This window comes from Plectropomus leopardus, chromosome 11 (assembly GCF_026936395.1).
Source record: "Plectropomus leopardus strain MGB_pleo_1.0 chromosome 11, ASM2693639v1, whole genome shotgun sequence".
In the NCBI taxonomy this organism is placed as follows: domain Eukaryota; kingdom Metazoa; phylum Chordata; class Actinopteri; order Perciformes; family Serranidae; genus Plectropomus; species Plectropomus leopardus.
Window position 1 is genome coordinate 3,278,784 of NC_142186.1, and position 26,996 is coordinate 3,305,779.

The 26,996-nt window shown below is 38.8% G+C and overlaps 1 protein-coding gene across 1 annotated transcript in view; it reads right to left on the minus strand.

Annotated features, from left to right (window-relative positions):
- znrf2b (zinc and ring finger 2b) overlaps nt 1-26,996 on the minus strand; it is a 64,524-nt gene that overhangs the window by 21,049 nt on the left and 16,479 nt on the right. Inside the window, exon 2 of the mRNA XM_042489765.2 lies at nt 7,483-7,578. Coding sequence (XP_042345699.1) covers nt 7,483-7,578 — 96 coding nt within the window. The remainder of the gene's footprint in view (nt 1-7,482; nt 7,579-26,996) is intronic.

The window sequence follows — 26,996 nt, forward strand, 5'->3', positions numbered from 1 at the left end:
GGCAGCTTTAGGAGAAATAGGGCTACTCAAATATTTTTCTTTTTTCCTGAGTAACACGATTAATAGCAAGGTTTCACTGAAGATTGACAAAAGTAATAGTCCTGAAGTCAGGAGAGGTTGGCCTATTTTCAGCACAATGTGCTTAAATTTACCCAAAGTTTGTTTAAGATGGAGCTTTTATTTTTTATATAAAGCTGGAAAGTCAGTGAATTATGAGGGCAAAAAACAAACTACAAAAAACCCCAAAAAAAGCAGAAAGCAAAAAAAAAACAAAAAAAAAAACTGATTAATTGTAAGCGTAGTAAAATGATCAATTAATCGTGATATAGATTCTAAGTATGAGGTTTGGACTTTATTTTGGAGGAAATTTTAGTAACTGGACCTGTGAATTTTAGTTGAATAGGTCAGCCAGTTGGTGATGCCTATAGGATAGAGCTCAATGTGGGTATGTATAAACCCACATTACATACATTTGAAGAGGAAAAAAACATTCTGTGTATCATCAGCATATTATGATAAGTCAGTCTCTTGTTATGCATAAGGTTGCCTCATATATGTGGCTGTTAAATTAAAACCAGTTGAGCAATGGGCAACCACGCATGTGATTTTAGTTCTATTTTAACATTTACTACAGTGACAACATTTACATTCACACAAATATTCCACTTTTCTTTTGGTTACACATTCAAATTTTGATATGGATTTTGTTGTCAGCATATTCTGGTTTCCAGAGCATTGTATGGACATGAATACACTGCATTTGGCAAACATGTCTAGTTTAGAATTTGTAAACCAACTAGCCAACAATTTGCAAGGCCTGGGTAGAGATGCATTCACACAGTAAAGCCAACTTATCTGGAAGGAGGGAGAAACATACCTACTTTTAAACATTGTGAAAGACTTTGATATCAACAGGTTTTTGGACATGTGCAAAATATTGAAACATCAACACACAACACACAACACAAGAAGGTGGTTGAAGTAATGAAAGAGCCATTTATAGCCATTCATTAGCCATTTAACAGTTAAGTTAGAATAGGAATTTAACAGTTAAGTCGGAATATTGGAATTATTTTTTTTTTTTACATATACTACTACTGTATAAGTAAAGCACTATTACCATTCTCCTACTGATTCCTCATACCTGACAAAACATCTGGTCAAGCAGGTGCTATTTAAACAATTATGCACACAAGGGAATGCAAAACGTTGACTTCATGCAGCAGCACACCACTGCTAGTATCACATGTTTAAGTATGACCTTGAGTTCATTATTGTAATTTTGAGTCCTGAGGAGCAGATTATTAATCTCTTAACAAAAATGACCTAAGACTTTCCCACTGATAACTATGGGCTCTCTAAATTAAATTGTGTAGGAAATATACTGTATTTTGGGAGCAGTCAGCTTAAGATGAATTCTTCTGACAAAAATACTTCCAATGTAAGGGCGTCTAAACTTCTAAACATTTATTGGCCCTTGTGGCCAATTGATGATGCCAGTTAGTAATCAATGATCCACTTGTGGGCCCTCCGAAAGCGGCCGACTTAGAGATGCCAGTAGGTAATTAATGGCCATTAATTGGCCCTTGTGGCCCTGTGTGCACCTCCTGACATACATTGTGGCACCTCAGCGGCAGGCACCCTCCAAAATTTCTGCCAAAATTTTCTAGTTATTATTGTCATTTAAAGTACATTAGAGACATAAAGATAATTATGTAGAACGCTGACATTATCTTGATGTCAACATTCAGTGGCAGTACATTTACTGAGCATTGTTACATGGCCTGTGTTAATATGCAGCTGTACTCTCCACTGCTGCAGCTAAATCCAGTTATTATTATAACATACAGAGGTGTATGTTATGGTATTTATGGTGTTGAAAACATGGACACAGCAGCTTAGGCATGGCTAAAGTGCCATATATCAGTAACAGCAGGCAGCCATTTTGGAAAATGGCCGCCATGGTCATGAGAACACCAATCTGCAATGGCCCGATATCCGGATTTCTTCTAAATACATTGAGCTATATTTGTACCAAATTTGGTGCTTTTATCACAAAATGAACGATAGGTTAGCTATGCCGCCCCATTGATGGTTTCCAGTGAAGAAAAAGGTTTCACTGCTGCTATGTTTCTGTATACACACAGGAAGTAAAAGTAGGTCATCCCTGCTGAGAGGGAAGCGAAGGGTGAGGTGATTTGTAATGAATGATCTTAAAACAGACAGAATCCCTGCAAGTCCCGTCAGATTCACACATCAGATACTACTTCGATTTATTGTCGCAACCTACTTAATCTCTCTCTCTCTTTCTCTTGTATATTTTAAGTTTGGCACTGTTTCATGTTTACAGTATGTCTGTCTTCACCTTTACTTGTGTGAGATTTTTCTTTTATTCATTTTTGTATGAGCATTGTTGGAGGGAGCCTGAGGACAAAGAGTTTCATTGCCAACAACGACTTCATTGGGACTGTTGGGCACACGACAAATGAAGAATAAAGAGCTTTAAATTCAACCCACAGCCAGAGGTTAGCCTTGTGGTGTACTTGATTTTGTCAGCATGTATGCATAGACACAAAACTGCAACATGAGAAGCATTGCTTTCATATTTTTCTTTGTACCTGGAGTATTTGTCATTTGTATGCCCTTGGGGCAGATGAGAGCAGAATAATTCCTGGTCATCATGAGACTATCTGCTTTGAGAATTTCCAGCTCTGCACAATATAAAATAACCTCCTGAAGCTAAACATGGCAACATCTGAGGAAGTTACTGTGATGTAAATGTTCAAATCAGGGCAGTAGAAGCCATGGCAGAGCAGAATTTTCCATTCTTCTTGTCATTTGTTCAGTCTGTTGCTGACCTGACTTCACATCATCAGATGTCCCCACTTTTAATTTTCCTAACTGCATCTTGCACAGTGCTGATTTCTGAGGAAATGCACAAGCAACATATTCTGTATATGCATTAATTAGGGCCGTCAGTTCCTGTTAATTTAGCTTTCAATAGCCAGACACTCATCAACTGACGCTGACTAAACTTCTAATTTTTAAGAAAAAAACCCCAAAATTATGTGAAATCAGAGTTCCTGCAGAAATGTAATGCACGTAATGTTTAAGGCATTTTATTGCCACTCGGACATAAATTAAATTTTTTGTATAAATCAAACATCCAAAATTGAGTTTTATTTTGCCCAAATGTTTATTGTAACATTTAACATGCCATTTTTTGTCAAGTAATGAAATGAGATCATCTGTCAAATGTCTTTTTAGAGTTAAACACATGAAAGACAATATACATATTACATTATACATTACAGAAGAAGTAGGGATTATTTGGCATTTCTAGACGGCTTTCTTAACATTGTTACCAATTATTTTGAGATTTTACAACATAATGTCAGAAATAAACAACTCATAAACCCCTACTTCACATGTCTGAGCACTTCTTAAGACTCCGTAAAGATTAATTTAAGTCATTTTAATACCATGTAAGGGGCTTATTATTACATAAATATATCAGTGCCTTTAAAGACTTTTTTTAGGATCTGTGGGAACCCTGGAAATACAAAAAGGACTTAAAAAGCCTGTCCTTTTAAGTCCGGTGCTCCCTTGACTCAAGTGCGCACCGCATTTCATCCATTTAGGGCTGGTGAAATTTGAATGTTTTGTGCTGTAAATATCTTACCTTTTATTTTATTTTTTGTCGAATTTGTGACAGCCGGCTTGCCATGTTAACATGCGAAAACACAGTGCACACTGCCCACCATCTGGTCTTAAATAGTCTGCTAATGTGAACGCTGAAACATGGTGACCACCCTTTATTCCTTACCCAGGTTGCATTGGTGAGTAAGCACTTCAATTTGATCTGCAAAGGTCCTGGTCGTGCTGCCACTGCTAACTGTCCTAGCATAATTAACAATGCTTAAGGGGGGTTGCAGCTTTACTGTAAATGCAATAATTTTGTATTTTAGTAGTAAACATTAGTTTAAAGGACATGCATCTTGATTTTTAAAGCCATATCACTCAGTGCTACAACATACAGGCTTCACATGATGTGGGTAAATATGATTTTTGGCCAAGATTTTGGTATCATTTTAATACAGCAGTTCATCATAAGTTTGTTTTGTTTTTTTAGTCAACATTTGGGGAAAAAAAATAAAGCGTCATGTCCATATTGCTATGAACTGTGGGTAATTAAACCAGCAAACACCACCAGTGGACTCTCTGCAGAGTCTGATTGAGGCCCCTTGTGGACTGGATGAATTGTGGATTTGGATAGACCTCAGCACTCGCACACTTCTTGTGAACGCGTCTGCAAAGTCCACGAGCCTGCAAGTCAGAATCTGAATGCTCTTTATTGTGCAGTGATTCTGGAGATTTGAATCTTGACTTCTATAAAATGCCATACCTCAAGAGTTTTTTGTTTTTTTTCATTTTGAAACTTGTAGTTTTCAGCCTTCAGACTTCACACACCATCCTCTGGAGACACTAAAGAGTTTAAACAGCTGTTTTCCCCATATGCAGTGGTAGCCTACTCCACCTGCACGCAGACTTTGATGTGCAAATCAGTGGAGTTCCCCTTCAAAAGCAGCCAAGCTTTTAAGTGAAAACGCACAAAGTAACTGAAACTGAACACTGCTGATTACCTTAGTGTGTTTATCCAGCCTGAAAAATGCATCTGCAAGGCCCATTTATCATGCCAAAGATTAGTCAGTTTATTAGACTGAATGGCCATGTTTCACTTCTAAATCTAGTTCCTGTCAGCAGTTTCATTTTTATTTTGAGAGGGCTTATTTTGGCCAGAGCAATCAATAGCAAGCGACTTCCTGCCAGTGTTATTTACAGTTGACATGGAAACTGTGGAAGTGTTTTTTTGGAGCCGTTAACTTAATGTTTTTCCTGTTGACCATATAAAGACTTATGAGTTGTTTTTTCTATAAGTCCACTTATATAAAAAATCTGTAAAACTGCACTGAGCTCATCCATGCTTGTAGCTGTTTTCCAGGCTCTGATACAGGAGGCTGATGTACTGATACGCCCCTAAAATGTCTGATTGGCTATTTTTCCAGCTGGAGAGAGACAGCCGCCAGCACGGCATCATTTGTCCATAATTTGGAAACAGCCACCACTTCATAGTTGTTCACCAGAGAGCATTATGCTTCAAAGCTTTCTCTCTGTTAAGGAGCACACAAATGAGATGACAAGCTAACAGAAGAGCTAAATGAGATGAGCTAACATTAGCTTGTTGGCACACCTTGTGGTCCCCTACCTCACTCCCTGCCTAGACTGTATCACCAGGGGAAGAGTGGACCACAACTCCACAGATGGACCTTCAACTTGGCTTTGGAAATCGAAATTCAGTTAGCGCAAACAGTGAAGCGCTAGTGGCCAGTGGCCACAGTGAATCTATCCTGTGTCAGGGCAGCAACAGACAGTTTGCTGATCTGGTGGAATGACGGAACGGTGCTGCATTTGCGCTAGCTAAACTCAAACTGCTACAGCGTTCTCCACAAACAGAATCTAATCCTGTGGGAAACACTGTTGTCCACTCAAAAAGTTATTTTTTTTAAGCTTTTTTTAAAATTATTTTTAAACAACAGATATCAGCACTGGACAATCCCACAATCAAATTCACGACATGATGTTTGCTTCCGATGTGTGGTTTGTTGACTTGTCTAATGCAAATTGTAACTTACCAAATTTACGTTAGGTTAGTTTTAGGTATTATATAAATGTTTGTGATATAGCATAACAAAAATAAACTGTGACCTTGACCTTTGACCTTCAACCACCTAATTCTGATTGGTTCATTTTTGAGTTTTGTTTTTGATGTCTGTGCCGAAATTGAAGAAATTCCCCCATGGTGTTCTTTAGATATCGTTTTTAACAGAATAAGACAAATGCAAGGTCACCATTTTTTTTACCTTTGACCACCAAATTTTAATCAGTCCAAGTGAATATTTGTGTGTAATTAGAATAAATTCTATAACGGTGTTTGAGTTATCACTTTCACAAGAATGAGACTGACAAGGTCAGTGTGACCTTCTAAGTCAACTTTTTGTTTTTGTCAAATCTGAAAAAAAAAAATCCTAAAGGTTTCATTGAGATATTGCAATTACAAGAATGAAGCAGATAAGAGTCCAAGGGATCTTGACCTTCGACTAATCATCACCAAAATCTAATGAGCTAATCACTGAGCTCAAGTGAATGTTTGAGTCAAATTTGAACAAATTCCCTCAAGGAGTTCTTGAGATATCGCGTTCATAAGAATGTCCCGGATGGACATATGTACCCAAAAACATAATGCCCCCAGCTGCGGCCATCGCCAGCACAGAGCTGTAATAAAACTGTAATACATCTCCTCATCTGTAAGCATGATTTCTGCATGAGTCACATAAGAAAAAAGTTTGCTTTTGTTGTGATTCCATTGATTGACCCCTAGTGACAAAAACTGTGTTTTGTATGTTTAAGGGATCCTTATCAAAAATGTCAATGTTGTGCTAAAACATTTTCAAATGTTGTACATAGGTGCTACTGTATGAAAATCATTTTACAATTCTGAATGGTATCCATTCTGCAGATGTAAAAAGAGACTCAGAAATCTATAAAATTTCCAATAAACCCTGACTGTATGACAGTGCCTGTAACTGATCCACCAGCACATACAATATTTAAGGTGGCTCTGAGGAGCAAAGGGCAGAAGGCTTTAGTAAAGAAAACCCACTTAGCAGAATGATGAAAATGTCCCCAGGTCACATTAACCACATTATTGGTGTCATTTAATACATTAGACTATAGCAGATCATTGATAAATAATGAAGAAGCTCCCCCCAGGCAGCCACTGTGTTAGTCTACAGTTTTGGAAATATTACAGAAGATTACACAAGATTTCACAGGGAAGCAGACTGCAAACAGAAGATCAGCTTACATAACCAGAAAGCTGTGATTGTCTACTTTCAGAAGAAAGTTGGTCATTTTTTGAGCAGCGATGCTTATCGCTAGGATAATTATAAGCCTATTGGAGGAGTCATTATTGTTTTTTTAGAGATTATTTTCTGGCATTTCAGCCTTTATTAGATAGGACAGATCAATAGCTTGAAAGGGGGAGAGAGAGGGGACGACATGCAGCAAGAGCTAAGAGCGGGAGTCAAACCCGAGGCTGCAGTGGCAAGGACACTGCCTTCATTCATGGGGTGCCTGCTTTATCCACTCACCCCGCCGCCCCTGGAGGTGTCATTATTAAACATTATCTGCATTTATTCTTTTTTTTTGAAATTTTGTATATTTCTATATTTATTTGTTTTTCACACCCACATAATACACTGCACATAAATTATTGTATTTAGTTTCAAACATTTATATGTAATTATAGTTGAATTTGTTCATTGACTGCTCTGCAGCTACGCAGTTTTCTCACATGCTGACCACACTTGCATGTCCTCCCATTCTCTATATTTGTGTGGTTAAACAGGAACATGGACCTACCGTTATATGTCACTCTGGGTTTAGTTAAGCACAAGACCAGGTGCAGATCCATCTCATCTGAGGACACAAACTTGGAGCAAACTGGGCACTTGAAGCCTGGAAGAAAGGGAAAAGAAAAACACCATGAATCAGAGGATTATAGACTTGGTGGACAGGCAGAATGCGAGGGAAATTTTCTATTTCCTATCAGAGCTAAACTGAATCTCAGGCAATAAAGTGGCACACAGGGTTCTCAAGTCTTTTTCTTTCTCTGCAGCACTATTACTGTGGTGGTTGTTTGGACTGCATTTCCACTGATCACTTGTCAGTTTGTCTTGTCTTGTCAGGGTGCCACTCCCAGTTCTTGTATTATTGCAAACAAATAGGACAAATAACACATCATTATCTGTTGACCAGACAAAATTATGAGTTGCAGCTAATATTGTTGGAATAGATTACTGTGTTATATCAACAGTGATTACATTGTAATCCTTAAGATTTTTATTATATTAGACCCCATTCTTAAATAGTTTCATGGCTGTTTTTTTTTCAGAAGTGGCATTTAATCCCTTTGAAACCTAAAGAAACTGGGCTTGATTTTCAAAACTAATGGAAGACGGCAATAGGCAACAAAAGAAGAAATGACAAAAAGAAATTGCAATGAATTGGTCAAAAAAAGTACAAGGAAAAAAATAACATGTTTTAAAAAAGACTAAATACTACTTATACTACTACTACTACTGCTACTACAACTAACAATAACAACAACAACAACAACGACAACAATTACTATTATTGTTATCATTATTATTATAAAAAGGAAATTAATTGGAAAAGGTGTTTAAAAAATCAGAATAAGTTTGAAACAGAATTTTAAATATGTAATTCTGAACATTATATATATATATAGTTTTTTCCTAAGGATTTTTTTTGTACACATTTCTCCATAGCCTCCTTTAAAATAACTTTCTAAATGTAAATGTTTTTGTAATTTGTGAAACATTTATTACCAAATTGCTCACTGCCTTTTTCTCCATGTTTTTTTCTAAGAAATCAAACATTTGCTCATGGCTCAAAGATTTAAATACTTGTGAAAGGCTTCTGAAAGCAGCACAAGAAAAGTTAATGTATTCAGAGTCCGCGATTCCTGCAAAGGATTCAAATCATGTAAATTTGAGTTGCAAGGTAAATGAGGACGGACAAGTCTCCCCTTCCTTCCCCTGTACAAAAATTAAGCCAAACTATCCCAACCCCTATAGTGGTGTTCCCGCCCATACACCCATCCAGCCAATCACAACCCGCACACAAACTGGCACACACAGCTGTCACTCATGGCATCAACCCCACCTTAACATCAAATGACTAACAAAAACCAGAGGAATCAGAAAAACAGTCAATGAACACACAACAGTGTGACAAAAATTACCTAAAATGAATGTGACACCACCAGGGGCATCACTTTTTGGGAGCTGTTATTTCATCCACCTCTACAGTCACTTCAACTTTTGTCTAAATTTATCTGTCTGATAAAAGTCTCTCAGCCTTGCACATATTACATCACGCATAAACCCTGGTTAAGTTTTACAAACATTTAAGATTCATTATTTAAAAATGCATAATATAAAGTGTATTAATTGTCCTGTTTGTAGTTTACATCATCCTGGAAACAGTTTTTTTAAGAATTTTTTTGTCAGATTTGTCTGATTGTCAGATTTTATTTATTTATTTTCAGTATTATGTTTGGCCAGTGGGGAAAAAATGCAACAAACTAATAGACGAGTAGAGTACAGTGGGTTTGTCAGAGGCTTTTGCCTAATGCCGTTGAAACAAGGTTGAGAGAGTCTGTGACAGTTTGCAAGCTGGTAAACCAGTAAAAAAATGAGCTAAGAGAAACTAAAACATCCTGTAGAGCAGAGGAGAAGAGTACTGTTAGATTTTAATTCTCTATGAGTTTGTCTGCAAGTGACTTCTTCCACTTCTTCCATCTTGTTTATATTAAAATATCAACAGGGAGCTTTAAGGATTTTAACTGTGCAGCAGCTTTGATCAGTTTGGAAGCTACATGAATTTGTTGATGTTCTGTAAAAGGAACATAAAAAGACAATTTGGCACCCGAAGCTTTGAAACAAGCCAGTAAACCCCTATGTTTGTTTATATCAAAGCAATAGTTTAAAACAACAATCAAAAATAGTTATTTTTACTCTTAGCGGCAGTGCTATTCTTTAATCTAGACTGTTTTGGTGTGACCTGCAGAGTGTTAGAAATATCGACTGTAGAGATGTCTGCCTTCTCTCCAGTTTTACAACTAGATGGCACTCAGCTTGTGGTGCTTAAAGCACCAAAAAAAAAAAAATACATTTGAAAAACTGAACAGCAATGTCTCTTTTCAGAAATCAAGACCAAGTAACTCAAGATACTCCACAGAACTTATTGCGAACAGTTTCATGTAGGAACTATTTTCTTTCAACCGAACTACATCCTCCAACCACGCAGAAGGAAGAGTGCATCTACTCAGAGGCTGGAGTTTATAACAGATCAAGATGTAATCATTTATTGCATCCTCCACTTCCTAACTCAGTGGTGCTAGATAATCTGTCATAGATGCACATTTCCTTCTGTGCAGTGATACGGTTGGCAGAAAGAAAATAGTCCCTACATGAAACTGTTCACAACAAGCTCTTTGGATTAACTTGAGTGGTTAGGTTATGATTTCTGGAAAGACACATCGCTATTAAGACCTTTGAATTATTTTTTTTTTCTGCACTAAGCATTCTATATTAATTAATATGCACTGAAGGTAAGAGGAAAAATATGCATTTTGGATTTAGGGGTGAACTGACCCTTTAAAGAAACACGTCATAAGAATTACCACAGGGAGCATGTGCACTGAATAGGAATGACACCAGTGTTCACAACAGGTGTTGCGATCTGGTTGTAGGTTCCTTCACTGTTACATTATATCAATCAGTGATAGTTTATAAAAGTGGACAAATTTAAATAAAAGGTCACTGATGATGATCCAAACATTACCCTCCCTAAATGTTTCCAGTGCTGGTAGTAATTATTATCCCTCTGTTTCAATTTCCATCACAATGATGTTGTCACAATCTGAGACACGGCAGCTAGTCCAGCACTTTCCACTGACATCAGCGTGCCATTTGTCAAAGATTACCCTCATAGCAACCCTCATCCATCAGCCATCAGCTGTTAGCATGTAGCTCCGCAACAGGGGGCAGGAAGTCACATTTCACTGACAGGCGACGTGTGCACTGTATAATGTGTGTGGAGCTCTCTACAATGGTTCAACTCTGTCCACATGCTGCCATGCTGATGGGATAAATAGATTAGTGCAGCCAGAAGCAGGCGATCCACTGCTTGTCTGACCTATTTAAGTGAATCACAACACACACACACACACAGGATGCCATCTCTCATGATCTCCCGGCCATCTGCTGACAATTAGGAATGTGTAGTCTAGGTGTATTTGTTTAAAAGAGGGACAATGATGAATTCCAGCTCTGCACGGCTCCACGAGTCATTCTGAAAAATGCTAAAATCCAAAGCTGCGCGCTCCCTGTGAAAGTGTGATGACTCATCTGGTAAACTATGGGATGCTCTCTCTAGTAAATTAAATTGATGCGTGTGTCCTAATGCATGTCAGTCTGAGGTCATACCTGCTCTCAGCAGCATTGCAATTCTAGCCTTTTGGAGTATATTTTTCAGAGGATTACTCACACAAAATGGAATATGTAAACATAAATGAAAAAAAGTGTTATTTATAACCCTGGGGAAATGTATATTTCTCAGTTTCCTCTTATTTTTTTTTCTTACCCAACAGCAAACTCTGCAGTGGTTGGACAGTGAATGAACTACGACAACAAAGTAGCATGATCTGAGACATCTGCTGCCTCGAGGCACACATGCTTAAAGTTGAACATTTGCACACTGAAGAAAGGTGGAAATGTTGATTTCCATAATAAATGCAACAGACAAACATTTTCAATTAAAATTGCCATTCGATTTAACATTTACAACGCATTTTTAATATTCCATGATCTCACTCCACACAATATTACAGAAATAATAATCTTGCTTGACGCCAAGAAGTCATTTGATCAACTGGAGTGGGATTATCTTTCAAATTCTCAAACAATTTGGCTTTGGTTCGAGGGTTGTCTCCTAGATAAAGGTGGTCTATTCATCTCCACTGGTAGCTGTCCATATGAACAACAGTGTCTCCTCCTATTCCCCACTTCATCCAGGAACTAGGCAGGCCTGCTTCTTGTTGCTGTTTTTATTTGCTATCACAGTTTAACCATTACCAGTTTTGCTAAGTGGTGAAGGTTCAATTCAATTCAGTTCAATTCAATTTTATTAATGTGTGTTTAGGTGTGTCCGTGTGACATCATAGACAGGCAGGAGAACAGGTAAACAGCAGACTGCAACAGGGACAAATTTTTTTTAGTGGTTTCTTCTATTTATAAATCTCTTACTTGTTCAGCCTCTCTTTCAAACTGGTGCAGACTAATTTGGAACAATATTTTCAAACTGCTTAGGAGGAGACGGGGGGTCATTTTTAGGAGCAAAAATTATTGCGTTCACCCAGGTGTTGTGTTCCCATCAAAGCTGATTGAAGCTGGAGGCAATAAAAACTCATGTCTGCTGCAAAGCCATTTGACCTAGGTGTGAATGCAGATCATACGCATTCTCATGGCATGAAAAGGCCAGATGTTAATGGGTGTTAGTGGGTTTTTTGTGCAGTGGGAATTAGACTTTGATCTATGAGTGTCATGTCTGCTTCACTGCTGCTTCACCTCACTCACCTCTCTCCTAATCATGTTGATTTCCTCCACCTGCGGTGTCTCCCTCTCTCTGTCCCTCTGCCTGGCTGCACCCTCGTCAGCAGTAATCACATTCACCTGTTGCTCATTCCCTGCTCCTGCATTTAACCTGTCCTGTGTCTCATCCTCACTGCCAGATTGTTCTTTGCAATGCGAGACTATCCAGCGTTCTGTTCCTGTCTACCTGCCTGTTGCCAGATCTGCTCGTCCCTGACCAACCCGCTCTGTCTCTGTCCTAGTGATCCGACCTGTCTTCTGCATCCTGACTCTGAGTTTGATCTGCGCTTTCCTCATCCCTGTTCCCCAAGAGGAGGAGGCACTCAGCGAGCCTGCTCTTCTGAGAGACCCACCATTGCTGGAGTGAGATCGGCTGGTCTCTTCGACTCACCTGCTCTGCTCTCCCGGTGGGTTCCCTGCCAGAACCTCGTCATCAGTTCGACTCGTTCCCTGGGTCGACCCGGTGGAACACAGAATTGGACATTCTCCCTTTGTTGAGACTGTGATTTGTCCTGCTTTTGTTAATAAAGCCTCTGAAAGATTGAGACCGGTTCGTGTGTTGCATTTGGGTCCAGTTACCAGTTATGACAGTTAGAAGACTTCGGCAAAATATTGGAATAAAAACTTAATCTAAAAACTAAAAAAGAGTGAGATCATGCCAGTAATACTGCAATAGAAAATTCTCTAAAATAACTTTTTGACTTTATGCAAAAAACTGATGAGGAAACCATCACCACTATACTCTGAAAGTCTGTGGACAAAACATTATGATGGACAAAAATATCATTTACATGCTGTTTTGGGTTTCAGTAAGAAGAGGAAGAGAAAAAGAGGAAGAGCCAAAAGTAAGCCAGTGTTTCGTAAGAAAAGCAACAATGACAGCTTAGGTGGTTTCATTTCAGATACTTCTTCATTTTGCTGCAAAAAACAGGATTTCGGATTCATATGATTTTTGTTTAACAGCAGTGATATGCAGCATATCTCATAACACACTGCAGTACTGCTACACATGCTATCACCTTATAGTGGTGGTGAGGGTTGTGTGTCTCAAAGACGGGCACTGTTCGGCTTGAAAGAGTTTAGTTTACTCTCGGAACACAACAGCCCTCCAGGTTAAGGGTTAAGTGCTGGTTCCTGCTGTAGACCATGCATCACCTGCTCTGTGACCAAGTGCATACTGTCCAAGACAACTAATTTCTACATCTTTGTGCGCTTGCCATTGATGTCTGACAAGGTACAGGGTTCTGTGGACAAATCTATAGCAGGCATATGGAAAGTCTTGATGTTGAAATCTGCTCAAGCAGGACGAGCTGAACATTATTTTCTTAAAAACTTTTACATTTGATGCATGTTGCATGTGTGCTGTCTATTTTTTCTACCTGGTTCCCTGTTCCTCTTGACTTAAAAGACCTAAAAACAGCTATCTTGTTGCTGATGTGTTTTTGAAGGAAGTGGATGAGGAAGTGATTGGGTCAGGTGTCATAAGCAGGAGGATGTGTGCAGTTCGTGTTGCTGCAGAATTGGTTTATTGCGTTTTAAGAGGCTTGTAATTGAAGAGATATGCTAGTGTACATGCAAGACTGAAAAAAATGACTGTGCTAGAGCCTTGCAATATGCCTTTGATTGCTGGGCACGGTGCTATCAACGCCAACAAGTAAAACATTTCTGTAACAGAAACTAACTAGAATAATGACTTAAAGTAAGAAAGGCACTCAAGATTACTGTTGCCAATTCGGTATATCACCAAATATCTTCCCTTCTATTATGATGTTGAAAAACGGCAAAAAAAAAGTGTCTTTGCACAACATTATGATGTCACAGTAAAGTTGACCTTTGGATATAAATGTCCTGACTTCATCATTAAATTCTGTTAGACATTTGTGTCAAATTTTGACACAAATGCTTGACCACAAAAAACGAAATCAGTTTATCCATGAGTCCAGGGACGTTTGTGCCAAATTTTAGGAAATTCCCTAAAGGCGTTCTTGAGATATCACAAGAATGGCATGGATGGAAGGATGACCTGAAAATATAATGCTTCCAGCCACGGCTATCGCAGGCACAGAGACATACTGGAGGCTGACTAAAAAGCATCAGGCTCTCAGCTGATTCTTAGCACACAAGAGAACTCTCAAATAAATGTATCCCAGCTCTGGGGAAAGCCCAATAGAAGCCAGTGATGCAAATGAGAATTTATTTGGGCCAAAAACTGTTTTTGAGTCAGAACCAGTTTTATGAGACACCTGAAGCAAAATAAGTTCTCAGCGAGATAACAAAATACTATCTAGATATCCTGGGCATAAGTGACTGTCAGTGGACTGGTGGACCTGGCACACACCTGTGCCCAACTCAAGTTGGCTTGAGGCTCAACATGTTGCCAAAGATAGGGATCAATGGAAGGAGCTTAAAGTGGCCTTGTCTGCCACAGGAGACGAAGAGAATTTAAGGAAATAAGTTATCTTAACATTCAGCCAAATGAACAGTGAGTATGCTGAAATCGCATTGAGGCAGTTAATGACAAGTTTCGTAACTTCATGTATTGCATTTTGCCTTCATCTTGCCTCTTTGCAAACACACAGATACTGTAGGAATAAATGCATTGTCTGAAAGCCTGTTTTGATCTAATTTATGGCGCTCCATAATAGGGCTGAACAATTAATTGCATTTGCGATTAAAGCGATATGAGAAAACAAGATTTTCTAACCGCAAAGGCTGCGATTTGACCTTTGACCAGTCATGTGATGTAGTCACGTGACTTGCGAGCGGAGTCGAGCAGAACAGGTGGGGAAAGAAGTAAACACTGCGCTTTAACCTGTTGCACAATGGCCTCGGGCTAGACAGAAGCTGACACTGCAGAAAGTTTAGTGCCAAAGAGGAGCAGCACGTTAGTTGTTTGTAATTATTTTGGCTATAAAAAAGAAGATGCTGCGCACCGCCAAGTATTGTGCAGAACCTGCCTCGCAACTATTGCCACCTCAAGAGGTAACACTACAAACCTGTATCAACACTTGAAAAAACACCACAAAGCCATGTACGACAGTACGGCTAAAACGCCAGCTACCAGTGCCTCAACTTCATCAAAGCCAAGTACCAGCCATCAGGGATCACTAACCGAACTCTTTGAAAGCGTTACTCCACACAAAACGACATGCGGAAAAAACAAAAGCAATAACGGAGTTCATAGCGAAAGAAATGATGCCTATCAGTATAGTAACAAAAGCTGGGTTTACGGCTTTAATGAATACGATGGATAAGCAGTACAAAGTGCCCTCCCGCACACATTTTAGCCAGGTTGCTATACCTGAGCTGTATAAAAAATGCAGACAGAAAGTTGCAGCAGAGCTGAAAACTGTGGAGTTTTTTGCAACTACAACCGATCTTTGGTCAACCTGTACAGCATAGCCATACCAGAGCCGCACCGTGCATTACATTGACGATGACCTAAATCTCAAAGCTTGCTGCCTTCAAGCATCCTACTTCCTGGACGACCACACGGGTGAAAACATTGCAGCCGGCCTGAGAGAGGGACTCCCCAGCTGGGATCTTTAGGAAGAAAATCAAGCCAACACTTACACACTGATGAATAATTCCATCAAGAAACTCATAAGAAGGGATACATTTTTTAGAAATTCGGAACATTTCCTTTTACATGGTTGTACATGGCAGTGCAGACTGCTGCTGATTCCTCTTCAACTGGCAAAGTTACAAAATATGAGGCTGTCAAGCAGATCATCTCCTGCTTAATGACAGTCATATTCTCTTTTCTCACATCCCACACCCAAGTATGACAGTTGCTGGCAATGAGTGGTCGATCCAATCCACAGAAAGACTGAAATAACACTGACTTAACAACGCAAGCATTGAAAGCTAGATAATAATGAAGAGACAGGGTTTTGCACTATGCAGCAAGCTCTCTCATATGTCTGGCTCTAGTTCAAGATTTAGAAAATGTCCTTTAAGAGTAAAAATCAAGGTAACCTCATGAAGTATATGAGGTCAGCTGCCATTGGCCGGTTGCTGAAATAGGACTATTTCCCCATAAACTCTCATCAGCACAACACTTAAGTTGATTGACTGCATTGACTCTGAAGGCATGCAACATCTGCACATCAATAATTGTATTGTAATTGTGATTGACCCTCACTGTCCACCATTGCTACAATTACACTTACTTTAGCTACCTGGCTTGATTACCTGTACCACTGCCACTGGTACTGCAAAGAGAGTCTGCGAGATTGTGGCAACACTTTGCTGGAATACATCAACTGCTGAATGGCCATTGTTTGAACATCCAATCAAGACATCCTGTTATGTTCAAAAATTGTTGAAAGTTGTGCCAATGTCAACTGAACGTCCTTCCTGAGCTCTTGAGCCACATCTAAATATCATGTTTAACACGACCAAATACGAAACTTACATTGACCCACACAAGACATAAATTCCTAAGTCTTGGGTGTAAGTCCTGTGCTTTATGCGTTTACCCGACACAACTTTATATCTATGTGGACTTTGTCCCTATATTTACAAAAATGGGCATCAAGTAAAACCAGTCTTTGAAAGTGGAGTGGACGTCACAGTGTCTGATCACAACCAAAGAAACTCACAAAAGAAAAAAAAAAATGTGAAATTGCTTTTCTCATAGCCATTTTATCAATATTCCCTGGTTTGTAAAAGAGAGTCCGAATGGACCAATATTGGACGTAGACATGTCACCATCTGGTCATCTGCCTCACAACCACATTGCAGTTCTTGGCATCCCACTTGGACCATTTTTGGCCAAGGACAAAACCTTACAGTCCAACCAATGTTGGCTGGGTATGGCTAAAATAAATTTTCCTGAGAAGTTGAACTACGCAGATAAGGGTGTGAGGAGAATTGGGTTTAAAATGGCATTGCTAATACCATGGGTGGTAGTGATTTTAATGACATTGTATCTCATGCCGGTTGAAGTGTTTTGGCTTGTAATTTTTTTTTTTTTTTTTTTACAGTTTACCAGTCATTGGCAGATACACCACAAATGTAATTTTGGACCATGATCAATGTTTACATCTTATTTAGTGCCTTTGCATACTAACATTTGCACATAAAATAGCTGAGGCAGATGGGAAAGTATAGGACAAATAGTATTGGACCAAGTGCCAACTGATGATGGCACTTGAGGAAAAGTTGCATGAATTAGAGTTCGTGCGAGTCATCCTGAGCGGGACATAAGTGCCTGTCCTAAATGTATAACCAATTAATTCATTACATGTCAAGTTATTTAATAAAAATACAAACTGTCAACATTGTGGTGGCTCAAGAGGAGAAGCCAAGGGATCACTAAAGTCATTAGGATTAATCCTCTATGGAGCTTGAATAGCACAGCATGGCAATCCATTCAACAGTCATTACGATATTTTAGTCTGGACCAAAGTGTTGGACCGTCTGACAGACAGACGTAACCATCCTTAGAGTCATCATATAAGAACGGCTAAAAATCCACCTGCCATAGATTCAGCCTGTTGTTGATAGTTGATGTATTTGTCCTCCAAGCCAAGTGGAAATCCCAGAAGTCGACCAAGGACACACTGGAGGGACTACGTCACATAGCTGGCCTGGGAGTGCCAGGGAATCCCTAGCTGGTGGAAGGACGGGCTGAATTGACTTAACTGTTCACCCCAGCTGCCTCCAAAATCCCCAGTGAGTTGAATCAAACCCTCAAAACACAATGTCATCAACAATTACAGGTCTCAACACTTACTTTTAATGTGGTTGCTTGGCTGGCAACAAGGTATCGGCTTTTGGTTGCCGAAACAGAAAATATGGTAACCAATTTTTAGTCATCATTAGGGAAGGGGATCGATACCCGGTTCTATTGAGGACCCGGTTCCGCTTTTTTCAAAACCCTAAAATCGATACTTCTATCCAGTTCCACGGGTCCTTTCATGTAACATTACATCTCCAGCCGAATCACATCATTTAAATCCAATCACTGGTCCACATACAGCGATTGTCCAATCAATATTTTAATACAACTGAATTGCCAGCCAACCGGTATTAAAAACCAAGCGAAAACAAAATGTGGTGCTCAAAACGGGGAGGGGACACAACCTCCATGGCTGAGCACATCAACATTGTGCATCAAATTAAACCTAAATGCAGAACCTTGCAGGTTGGAAAAACTCCGTCATCTGCTGCAGCACAGCCGGCACAGTCTGCCTCATCATCTGCACAAAGCAGCAGTGGTTAGTACTCCCAAACTTATAGCAAGTCCCGTCAGTGAAAAAGAGTAATTTTGAAGTCCAAGTTGAAATCGGCAGGATAAGAGCTAGTTAGCTGAATAATTGCAGGTGCATATGGTTTTATAGGGATGTGTTTAAGGTTGGCTTGTTGAAATTACTATTAGGCAAAGGTAAATAAAATGTCATCATGATGTGTTCAAATGTAACACCAAGAAAAAGAAAATTCAATTTTTGCAAAGAAACTTGAATAATACAGTTGTTTGGGTGAGAAAGTTGTTTTCCCAGCAATCAATAAAATGGACAGAGATGGAATTGCAACATGTTCAATGTTCTATCGTGAGCTCTAATCATTGTACAATGCATATTTAAAACTACTGATGCCAAAGAAATGTTTAAGCAAATAGTTCAATCAAAATATATTTAAAAAATATAATGGAAAAGTATCGATAGTGGTATCAATAAAGGAGTGTTAATAATGGTATCAATATCAATAAAATTTAACAACTCCATCCCTAGTAATCATATATTTTGGGTATTTCAGATATTATGCTATTATACATCAGCTTAACAGTGAAAATGAAAAAATGTCAAAACGCTTAATTACAGGTTAATGGCCAGCACACATGCTGTCTTTATGCACTCTCAAATTGTAGGTGCTGGGCAGGCTTGCTCAAAGATAGTGCTATGCCATCATGACACGCAAGTGTTCTCACAGCAACAACAGCGGACTCCTGAGCTGAGTTTGTGCTGCTGACTCTCTGAGTTTATTAATGCTGTCGGATAAGATGCGTGCGTTCGCTGTCGTCTTGTTTGTTTATACTCATCACTTCATAGAAAGACTCCTTTATGTGCGGGCGCGTGGTGTTTTTCTATGGTATGTCATTACAAAGTTATACTGCCAACTACTGGCCTGGCATGCATACTGCAGCGTTTTCGGTTGTCGTTTTCACAATGTTTTTATATGAATGCAGTTTTTTTTATGCAAAGGAAAGACTTTTTTTGTCTAAACATGGCCTAACACTGTCCTTACACTGAGCTTTTTGCATATCTTCATTCATAAGATTATCAGGCCAAGGTGTTATTTTCTGTTTCTCTTAACAGATAATAAATGTGCATGAATCTGGATGTGCATGAACAGGTTAATTGTATTCTGTATATAGCTCAATGCTTGCCAAAATTCTTTTTTACTTTAGGAAACTCCACGACAAATCACTTGAGTGATCCTAAAAATCGATTCTTTTCTCCTCTCTGTGCTGACAAAGAACAATGTGACACATACAGTGAAAGTTCACCAGAAAGAGCCTGAAGCAAGCCAACAGCTACTTGGCCACAGTTTAAAAACTTTGCACACTGTTAACCACAATCCTTCACAGTTTGGATTGTATAAGCACCATATCACTGCTCCCCATCCAATCTGCTGGAGAGCATCCCAGGGTACCACGTTCATTATCTACTGCGCTTAACTCAGCTCTCCTCCACCTGAATCAGCACATCCCGGATCCTGTGCTATTAAATGGGATTTATGAAACATCATTTTATCGATCAGTTGGCTGATCATCGACAAGGCCGACTGCACCCCACCACACAACACAGTCCATTAGAATCACTTTAATTCACACTTAACGTTTTCCACAGGCAGGCAAATTCTCAAGTTGAAAACTGCTGGGGATGAAAGGAGCAGGGAAGGTCTTTCAGAGGGCAGACATCAATCAGGACCCATGAAATCACCTCCTCTCTTTCTCTTTCTGCAGTGCTCCTCTCTGCTGTGTGCGCTGACACTTTGGGAAATGAGGGTGGCATGCAGGCTCTTCATGAAAGAGCCAGCTGAGGGGTCTTGTCCAGGAAAGACTGTTACAGAAAAATGTTAATACATGACCATTTCTAGGCAGTTCCTGTGAATTATTCCTTTGGTTTTCTGACTCAAATTTAGATACAACCAGTTCAATTTAAATATAAGCTTTTTTCCTGGTGTTTGGATTGAACAAGACATTCAGGTAGCAGAATTCACACTTTTGCCAAAGCTGACTTTTGTTTAATTTGGTTTGTTTGTTTGATGAGTCTTGGCATGTCTTATCAGCTGTGGGTAATTACCATGTGGAGCACTATGTTCACATAGTGTCAGTGTTAGTTCATAAAAACTATTACTTTGGTGCCAAGCTGATCCTAAAATGCTAAAAACGTGATGGTACCTCAATCCCTCCGGACCTGACGGGGCAGCATATAAGCCCACAAGTGTTCTAGTCTGCTGTTAAATGCCAAAAGAGAAGAATGCCTACCAGCACAGCAGAACAACAACAGCGACAGCAACAGCTCCGACTCGACAAGAATAAAAGCTTTTTTCTTGAGGCCAGTATTTATACTGAATTGTTCACACTTTACATTTGTTTCGATTGGATAATTTATGCTCTGCATAAATGCTACAAAAGTCTACGGACGCTGAGCCTGGCGCTTTTATTCCAGGCAGCTGCATACTAGGGGTCTACATTATTGGCATGGCCAATTATTGAGTCTGATATTTAATTAATTAAAAAGTGCATGTCGGCATGGAAGGAACTTTTACTCTGTAAAACCTCAGGGAGGTATTTTTATTTATTAATTTTTTATTTAAATTTTTACTTTACTTAACAGTCAGTTAAAAAAAAAAGTTGCTGGGGCTTGCTGTATATGATGTTGAACATTTCAGTTTTGATTAAAAATTTGCGGAAGGCAATTAAACAAAGTTTTGTGTTGGAGTTTGTTATATTCCAAATTCTAATTGTGACAGATTTTCATTTTTATTGTAAATGCATATGGGTTCCAAATATCGGTTGGATATTGGCTCTGAAAAAGCAATATTGGTCGACCCCCACCACATTTAGTTGCAGAAGCCCAGATAAGGAACAATTGAAAGAAAGACCTCTTCTTGCTGTGTCTATCCACTAAAAGTGTGCCACTTTATTCTCTGAAACACACACCACCTGATAAATTGCTATTTTTGGTAAGGAAATTTATTCTCTTAAAATAAATTAAGGACACACCTCCAACAGTCATAATGTGTTAAACACAAGTTTTAAATGTTTTTCTACTTGAAGACACTAACTTTGTACTTAAAGGGAATGTCCAGGGTTGCATAGACATGTGGAAGCCTTTCCTGGACTGCCTGCCTGTCAAAACTTATTATACACTAATGAAAGGACAATGTTCTCTAGAATGAAACCCTCTGGTACTAAAGAGACTAAAATCTAAAGTCTCTTAGGGACAGTTATAAATAGGACGGGGGGCTGGACAATGTTGTACTGGGTTGTCTTGTATTTGTGCTGTGTTGAATTTATTGGTTAAGTCTACTGTATGTATTCAGGGTTTATGTTGATATTACGGAAAATAATCAAATTGTGCTGGCAAAAAAAACCAAAACCTCAGAGGCACATTTGCTCTTTTGTTCCTGGCACCACGTCACAGCAAACTTGATTGTGATGCAAAAATGCTTAAAATGTGAATAAATCATGTTTAACCAGTATAATAACTAGAGGATTATAACTTTAGTTTTTTAGAATTAGATAGAATTGGAATAGCATTTTAGATTTTTTCATTTTATTTTTTATTTTTTGTTACGATGACGGCAGCGCATGTCGATGTAGCAGCCAATAGCTCCTCAAATCCCTGCAACTTTTTTGCTATATTTTGCTATTTTTTCACACCATGGCCACTTTCACTGAAGCACAACTTTTCTACGATAGAGAAGCACTTATCAACATTGGGAAAAGTTGTGTGGGTTTTGGACTGAACGCAGCACACCATGAGAAGATTTCCACCAACGCCATACACCAAGCAGTCAGTCGGCCCAGAGGGCAGAAACAAAACCAAAAGCACTGGATGAAGAGAGGGAGGAGAGCTGGCATTAGGGCGAGGCTGACACAGCTTGGACCAAGAGCTGTTCCTCCAATGCAAATTCAAAAAATGCACTGCAGGAATTGTATGATGCCATCAGCAGCAACATTCCCCGGCAACCGGAGCTGGTACTTTTAATCAACTCATCCTGCAACTCCAAAGATGTAGCAGGATCAAGGACAAATGTTAATTTCATTTTTCATCTATGTTTGAAAAATGACAAATAAATCTACCTTATTTAGAATTGTCAATGGCTGGGGCCAAATACATTTGATATGAGTTTCTGATTGGTTTGGTTTGAATTAACTGATTCCATACTGGACTCAGATTTGATAAGATGTGATGGATCCCCATCCTCAGAGAACCAGACAGAAAGCTGGGAGGCAGCAGAGCTGAGCCAATGCAGGAGACAACTGGGGGTCATCCTATTGATAGCTGAGCTGAAAAAAAGTTTCCCTCTTGATGCATGCATAAGTCATATTTGCCTCACCTGCACTCAGAGGGATTTGAAGGGCTCAAGAAAGAGGAAGTGGAATGATAAAGGAACAGGAGGGAGAGAGACCAAGAGGAATATAAATAAATACGCTTTCAGTTTCTGGGAGAATGGGTTAATGACGATAAGCCTGACTGCTGTCAGGCAAATGTAACACTGCCTTCTACCTACGTCAGTCACTGTGTGTCTCCATCTCTCCCTCAGTAAATATTAGCATCACACACAAACACAGAGCAACAGGAGGCCGTGGTGCAAAGACCAAAATATCCCACTCAGGGCAAAGGTAATACTCTAAGAAAAAAGAAAAAATACACCTTTACTGGAATCCAACACGCCTCAAAATGATGACATCTTCTCTTTTTTTCTTCTATTATACATAACTAAAGGCCTAACTAGGGAAAGGAGTTGGAAACAAGCAATAGCTATAATATATGTGTGAAACATCAATAACTACCGCTTGTTTGTAACAGGTAGAAGTTGTACTATGTTAATTTGCTTTGTCCCTAACAAATAAAAAATAAAAAAAATGAGCAAATGAGCATCAGCAATAAAAAAAGAGAAAGGAAAAAGTATTTATTTCAGGTATAGTATATTGCATTATATTGTATTGTGAAGTAGGGCTGGGAAATATAAAGATTTCATACTGTATCAAGATATGAGACCATATCATCACAGATTTATTTTTTAATTTTTTCCTGATTTTAAAGGTTGCATTACAGTAAAGTGAAGTTTTCTCAACTTATCAGACAGTTCTACTTGTTGTAATACTTGCCTTTACCCACTTAGTCATTATATATACATTACTAATGATTATTGGTCAAAAATGGAATTGTGTTAATATTTTTTACCAATATCCGTTCCTACAATATTGTCGCACGAACGAGAAAAATACTATAAAATGGATAAAAATACTGTATATATATATATATATATATATATATATATATATATATATATATATATATATATAGTAATGTATATAGTAATGTTTGATTCTGTCTCTGAGTTCTAGCATTATTAAAGTGCCTCTGAGGACATATAAAAATGTATCGAGATGTACCCTAAAAATATTGCAATATAATTTTCAACCACTATCACCCAGCCCTATTGTGAATTTGTTCTTGTCATTGTGAACTTCTGATGGCTTAAGGCAATTTTGTTACCTCTGGGAGCAAATTAACATTGAGGAGAACACAAGGTCTTACAAGATTTCATAATCAGTTAATCCTTCTGGATAGGTAAAAGTGAAAGTTATAGGTTTAGGGCAACTGTCAACATGGTGGTAAACAGACAGCCCTTTCCAACAAGAAACTGAACTGAAAGTGAAAAATATCTATGCTTTCTTCAATGCCACATTCCACTGACAACAAACAACAGAGGAGCTCAGATTAGGACACACAGAGGGAGACTGACTTCATTCTCTACTCTGGATGCCAGTACTCCACTATGTCTTTACATAGCAACATCCCTTTGTGAGCAAGCAGTAAGCCGTTTTTAGTTTTCTTGTTGTCTCTTTATTTCGCCCAAAACACAGGTGACTGTAGGCTGTAAATAACGCCAACACAAAGAAGTAGCCTACTGCTCCTAACTCTGCATCAGCCACTCGCTTAGCCTCTCACATCCAAGACCAACTGCCCCATCTTCCTCCTTAGGATGACAACACATTCCTCCCTTAACTCCCGGCCTATTACAGGTGTGCTAACTCCCATGGTTCATTGTCATAGGTAGCTGACATGACAGAAAGGCTTCACAGCATCTAAGCTGACAACATATGCTTACTTCACTGACCTCTGGGAAAAAAAATCAATGGGTATTCACAACAAATCCATCACTCAAGTCTGCTCTTATAAGTAAGCATATGGATATTACACTTAACTGGAGGGGCCATGTTGAAAGTCTCTGCTCTAGACTGCAACAACAGATGGAATTTTTACATAGATTTAGGGTCTGTGGAGTTCAGTAGAAAGTTCATGTTGCTATCTTATTATGCGTCTTCGTGTTGAAATTACAGATTGCTTGTCTGATACAGACTGACATGAAAATGAGAATGGTTGAAAAAACTTGTCTCTCCTATCTGTGAACTATCTGTGAGCAGTCTACTAGCTCATGTTGTCCTCCAAGAGATCCAGCTCTGAGCATCCGATAGAAGATTCAGATTTCTCCAGAGCAGGCTGAACTCCTATTATACAACAAGTAGTTCCAACCAAGCAATTTAATTGGTCAACGGGAAATTCTGAATGTGCTCAAATCAGCATGACAGCACACCTTCCTCATTGCTGAAGATGTTATGATGCCACATGCAAAGATTCCATGATGATGGGAAATGTAGATTAAGGGATTGGCACCGCAGTGAAAACATTGGTGACATGATGCTACTGTGTGGGGAACCCTAAAGTATCATGGGAGGAAAGTAAACAAAAACAGAGTAAATAGAATTAGTAGTAGTTAATAGTTTAACTTTTTTAACATATCATAACTTGATACTTGATTTCTATAATTTAAGTATTTCAACAGCATTTGCCTAGCTGTGATTCTATCCCCAAATTTCTTGATCCATGTAAGCAGCTGATAACTGCAACCATGATCTCTAAAAGCAGTTTCCACAATATATCGTATCCTGCTGAAACAGCTACTGAAAGCAACACATGGATGCACCAAGAGTGTGTAAACTTTTCTGCAAACGTATTCAATCACAATAACGTTAAAGGCACTATGTTCATCTAAAAATTGTACGGCGTGTTTCTTCTCCTTCTCCACATTATGGTCAGTAAAAGTGACAGTAAAGGTTCCACCAGGTGGTGTGTGCTGTTAATCATCTGCTATGTAAGACTCAGCAGATGGATAACACTTAAGAAAAACAGAAAGAGGTGGTTAAAAAAACAGCCAGCTGGCAAACAAACCAAAGGTTTTAAGTGGCTGCTGATTGGCTCTTTATGCTGTACATGTGGACAGAGCATGACTGTATGACTGTATGAGTGTTGCCACAACAAGCACTAAATACACTCTGTAAATCCAGCCGAGTTAGTCTGGAAAATACACTGCTTTCAGTGTTTTTACTTTGACTGCGCGCATGTGTGCGTGTGTGTGTGTGTGCGTGCGTGCGTGTGCATGCGTGCACGTGCATCTGGCAGGTCTGGTCTTATCAGCAGGAGGGCTGCGCTGACAGAGTCTGTACCGGAACACAATGAGATAATTCATAGCAGCTGACTGAATGATAATCGAAAACTGTGGGAGTTTACGCTGATCATAAATCATACATTTTCTTGCAACACCACTGTACTCTCATAAACACCACCATTAAAAATGCACACACACATATATATATACATATAGATAGATAGAAAGATAGATTTTTTTTTAAAAACTGATATTGATACCATTATCGAGACTCCTTAACAATGCAAGTCTTTATCGATACCACTATCAATACTTATCTATTATTTGGTGCATAGACAAAACGATTTTACAGAACTGGAATTACTTTCACTTTCCCACTCAAGTGCTGGTTAATGTCTTCTGTCACTTTCAGTCATGTTTTTAGTGATTAGGAAAAAAATCATTGTATTTTAATTTAAATGTTTACTCTGAATAACCCTGGCATCAGTAGTTTTAATGTTGTGTTATATGATTAGAGCTCGTGATAGGACGTTTAACAGGTTGTAATTTCATCCCCTCTGTCCATTTTATATTGCTGGGAAAGCTAATTTCTCAACCAAACAGCTGTATTGTTCAAGTTTCTTGCCAAATTTTATTTTTCTTGATGTTACATTTGAACACATCGGGAAGATGTTTTATTAACCTTTGCCTAATCATCATTTTACTGAATCGACCATCACAATGAAACCTTATGGAACCTCGTTTATTCAGCTAACTAGCTCTTATCCTGCAGATTTTAACTGGGATTTCAACATTGGATTACTATTTATAACTGATGGGAATCACTAAGGAGAAGTTTTTTCAACCCAAAGACAGTCAAACGTACTGCATTTAGGTTTTATTTGATGCACAGTGTTGATGTGCTCGGCCATGGAGGTTGTGTTCTTCCACTGCAAGAAATTATTTTGCAACATAAATTGTATTTCGCATCCTCCTTATCTTTTGCTTTGGTTAAATGTA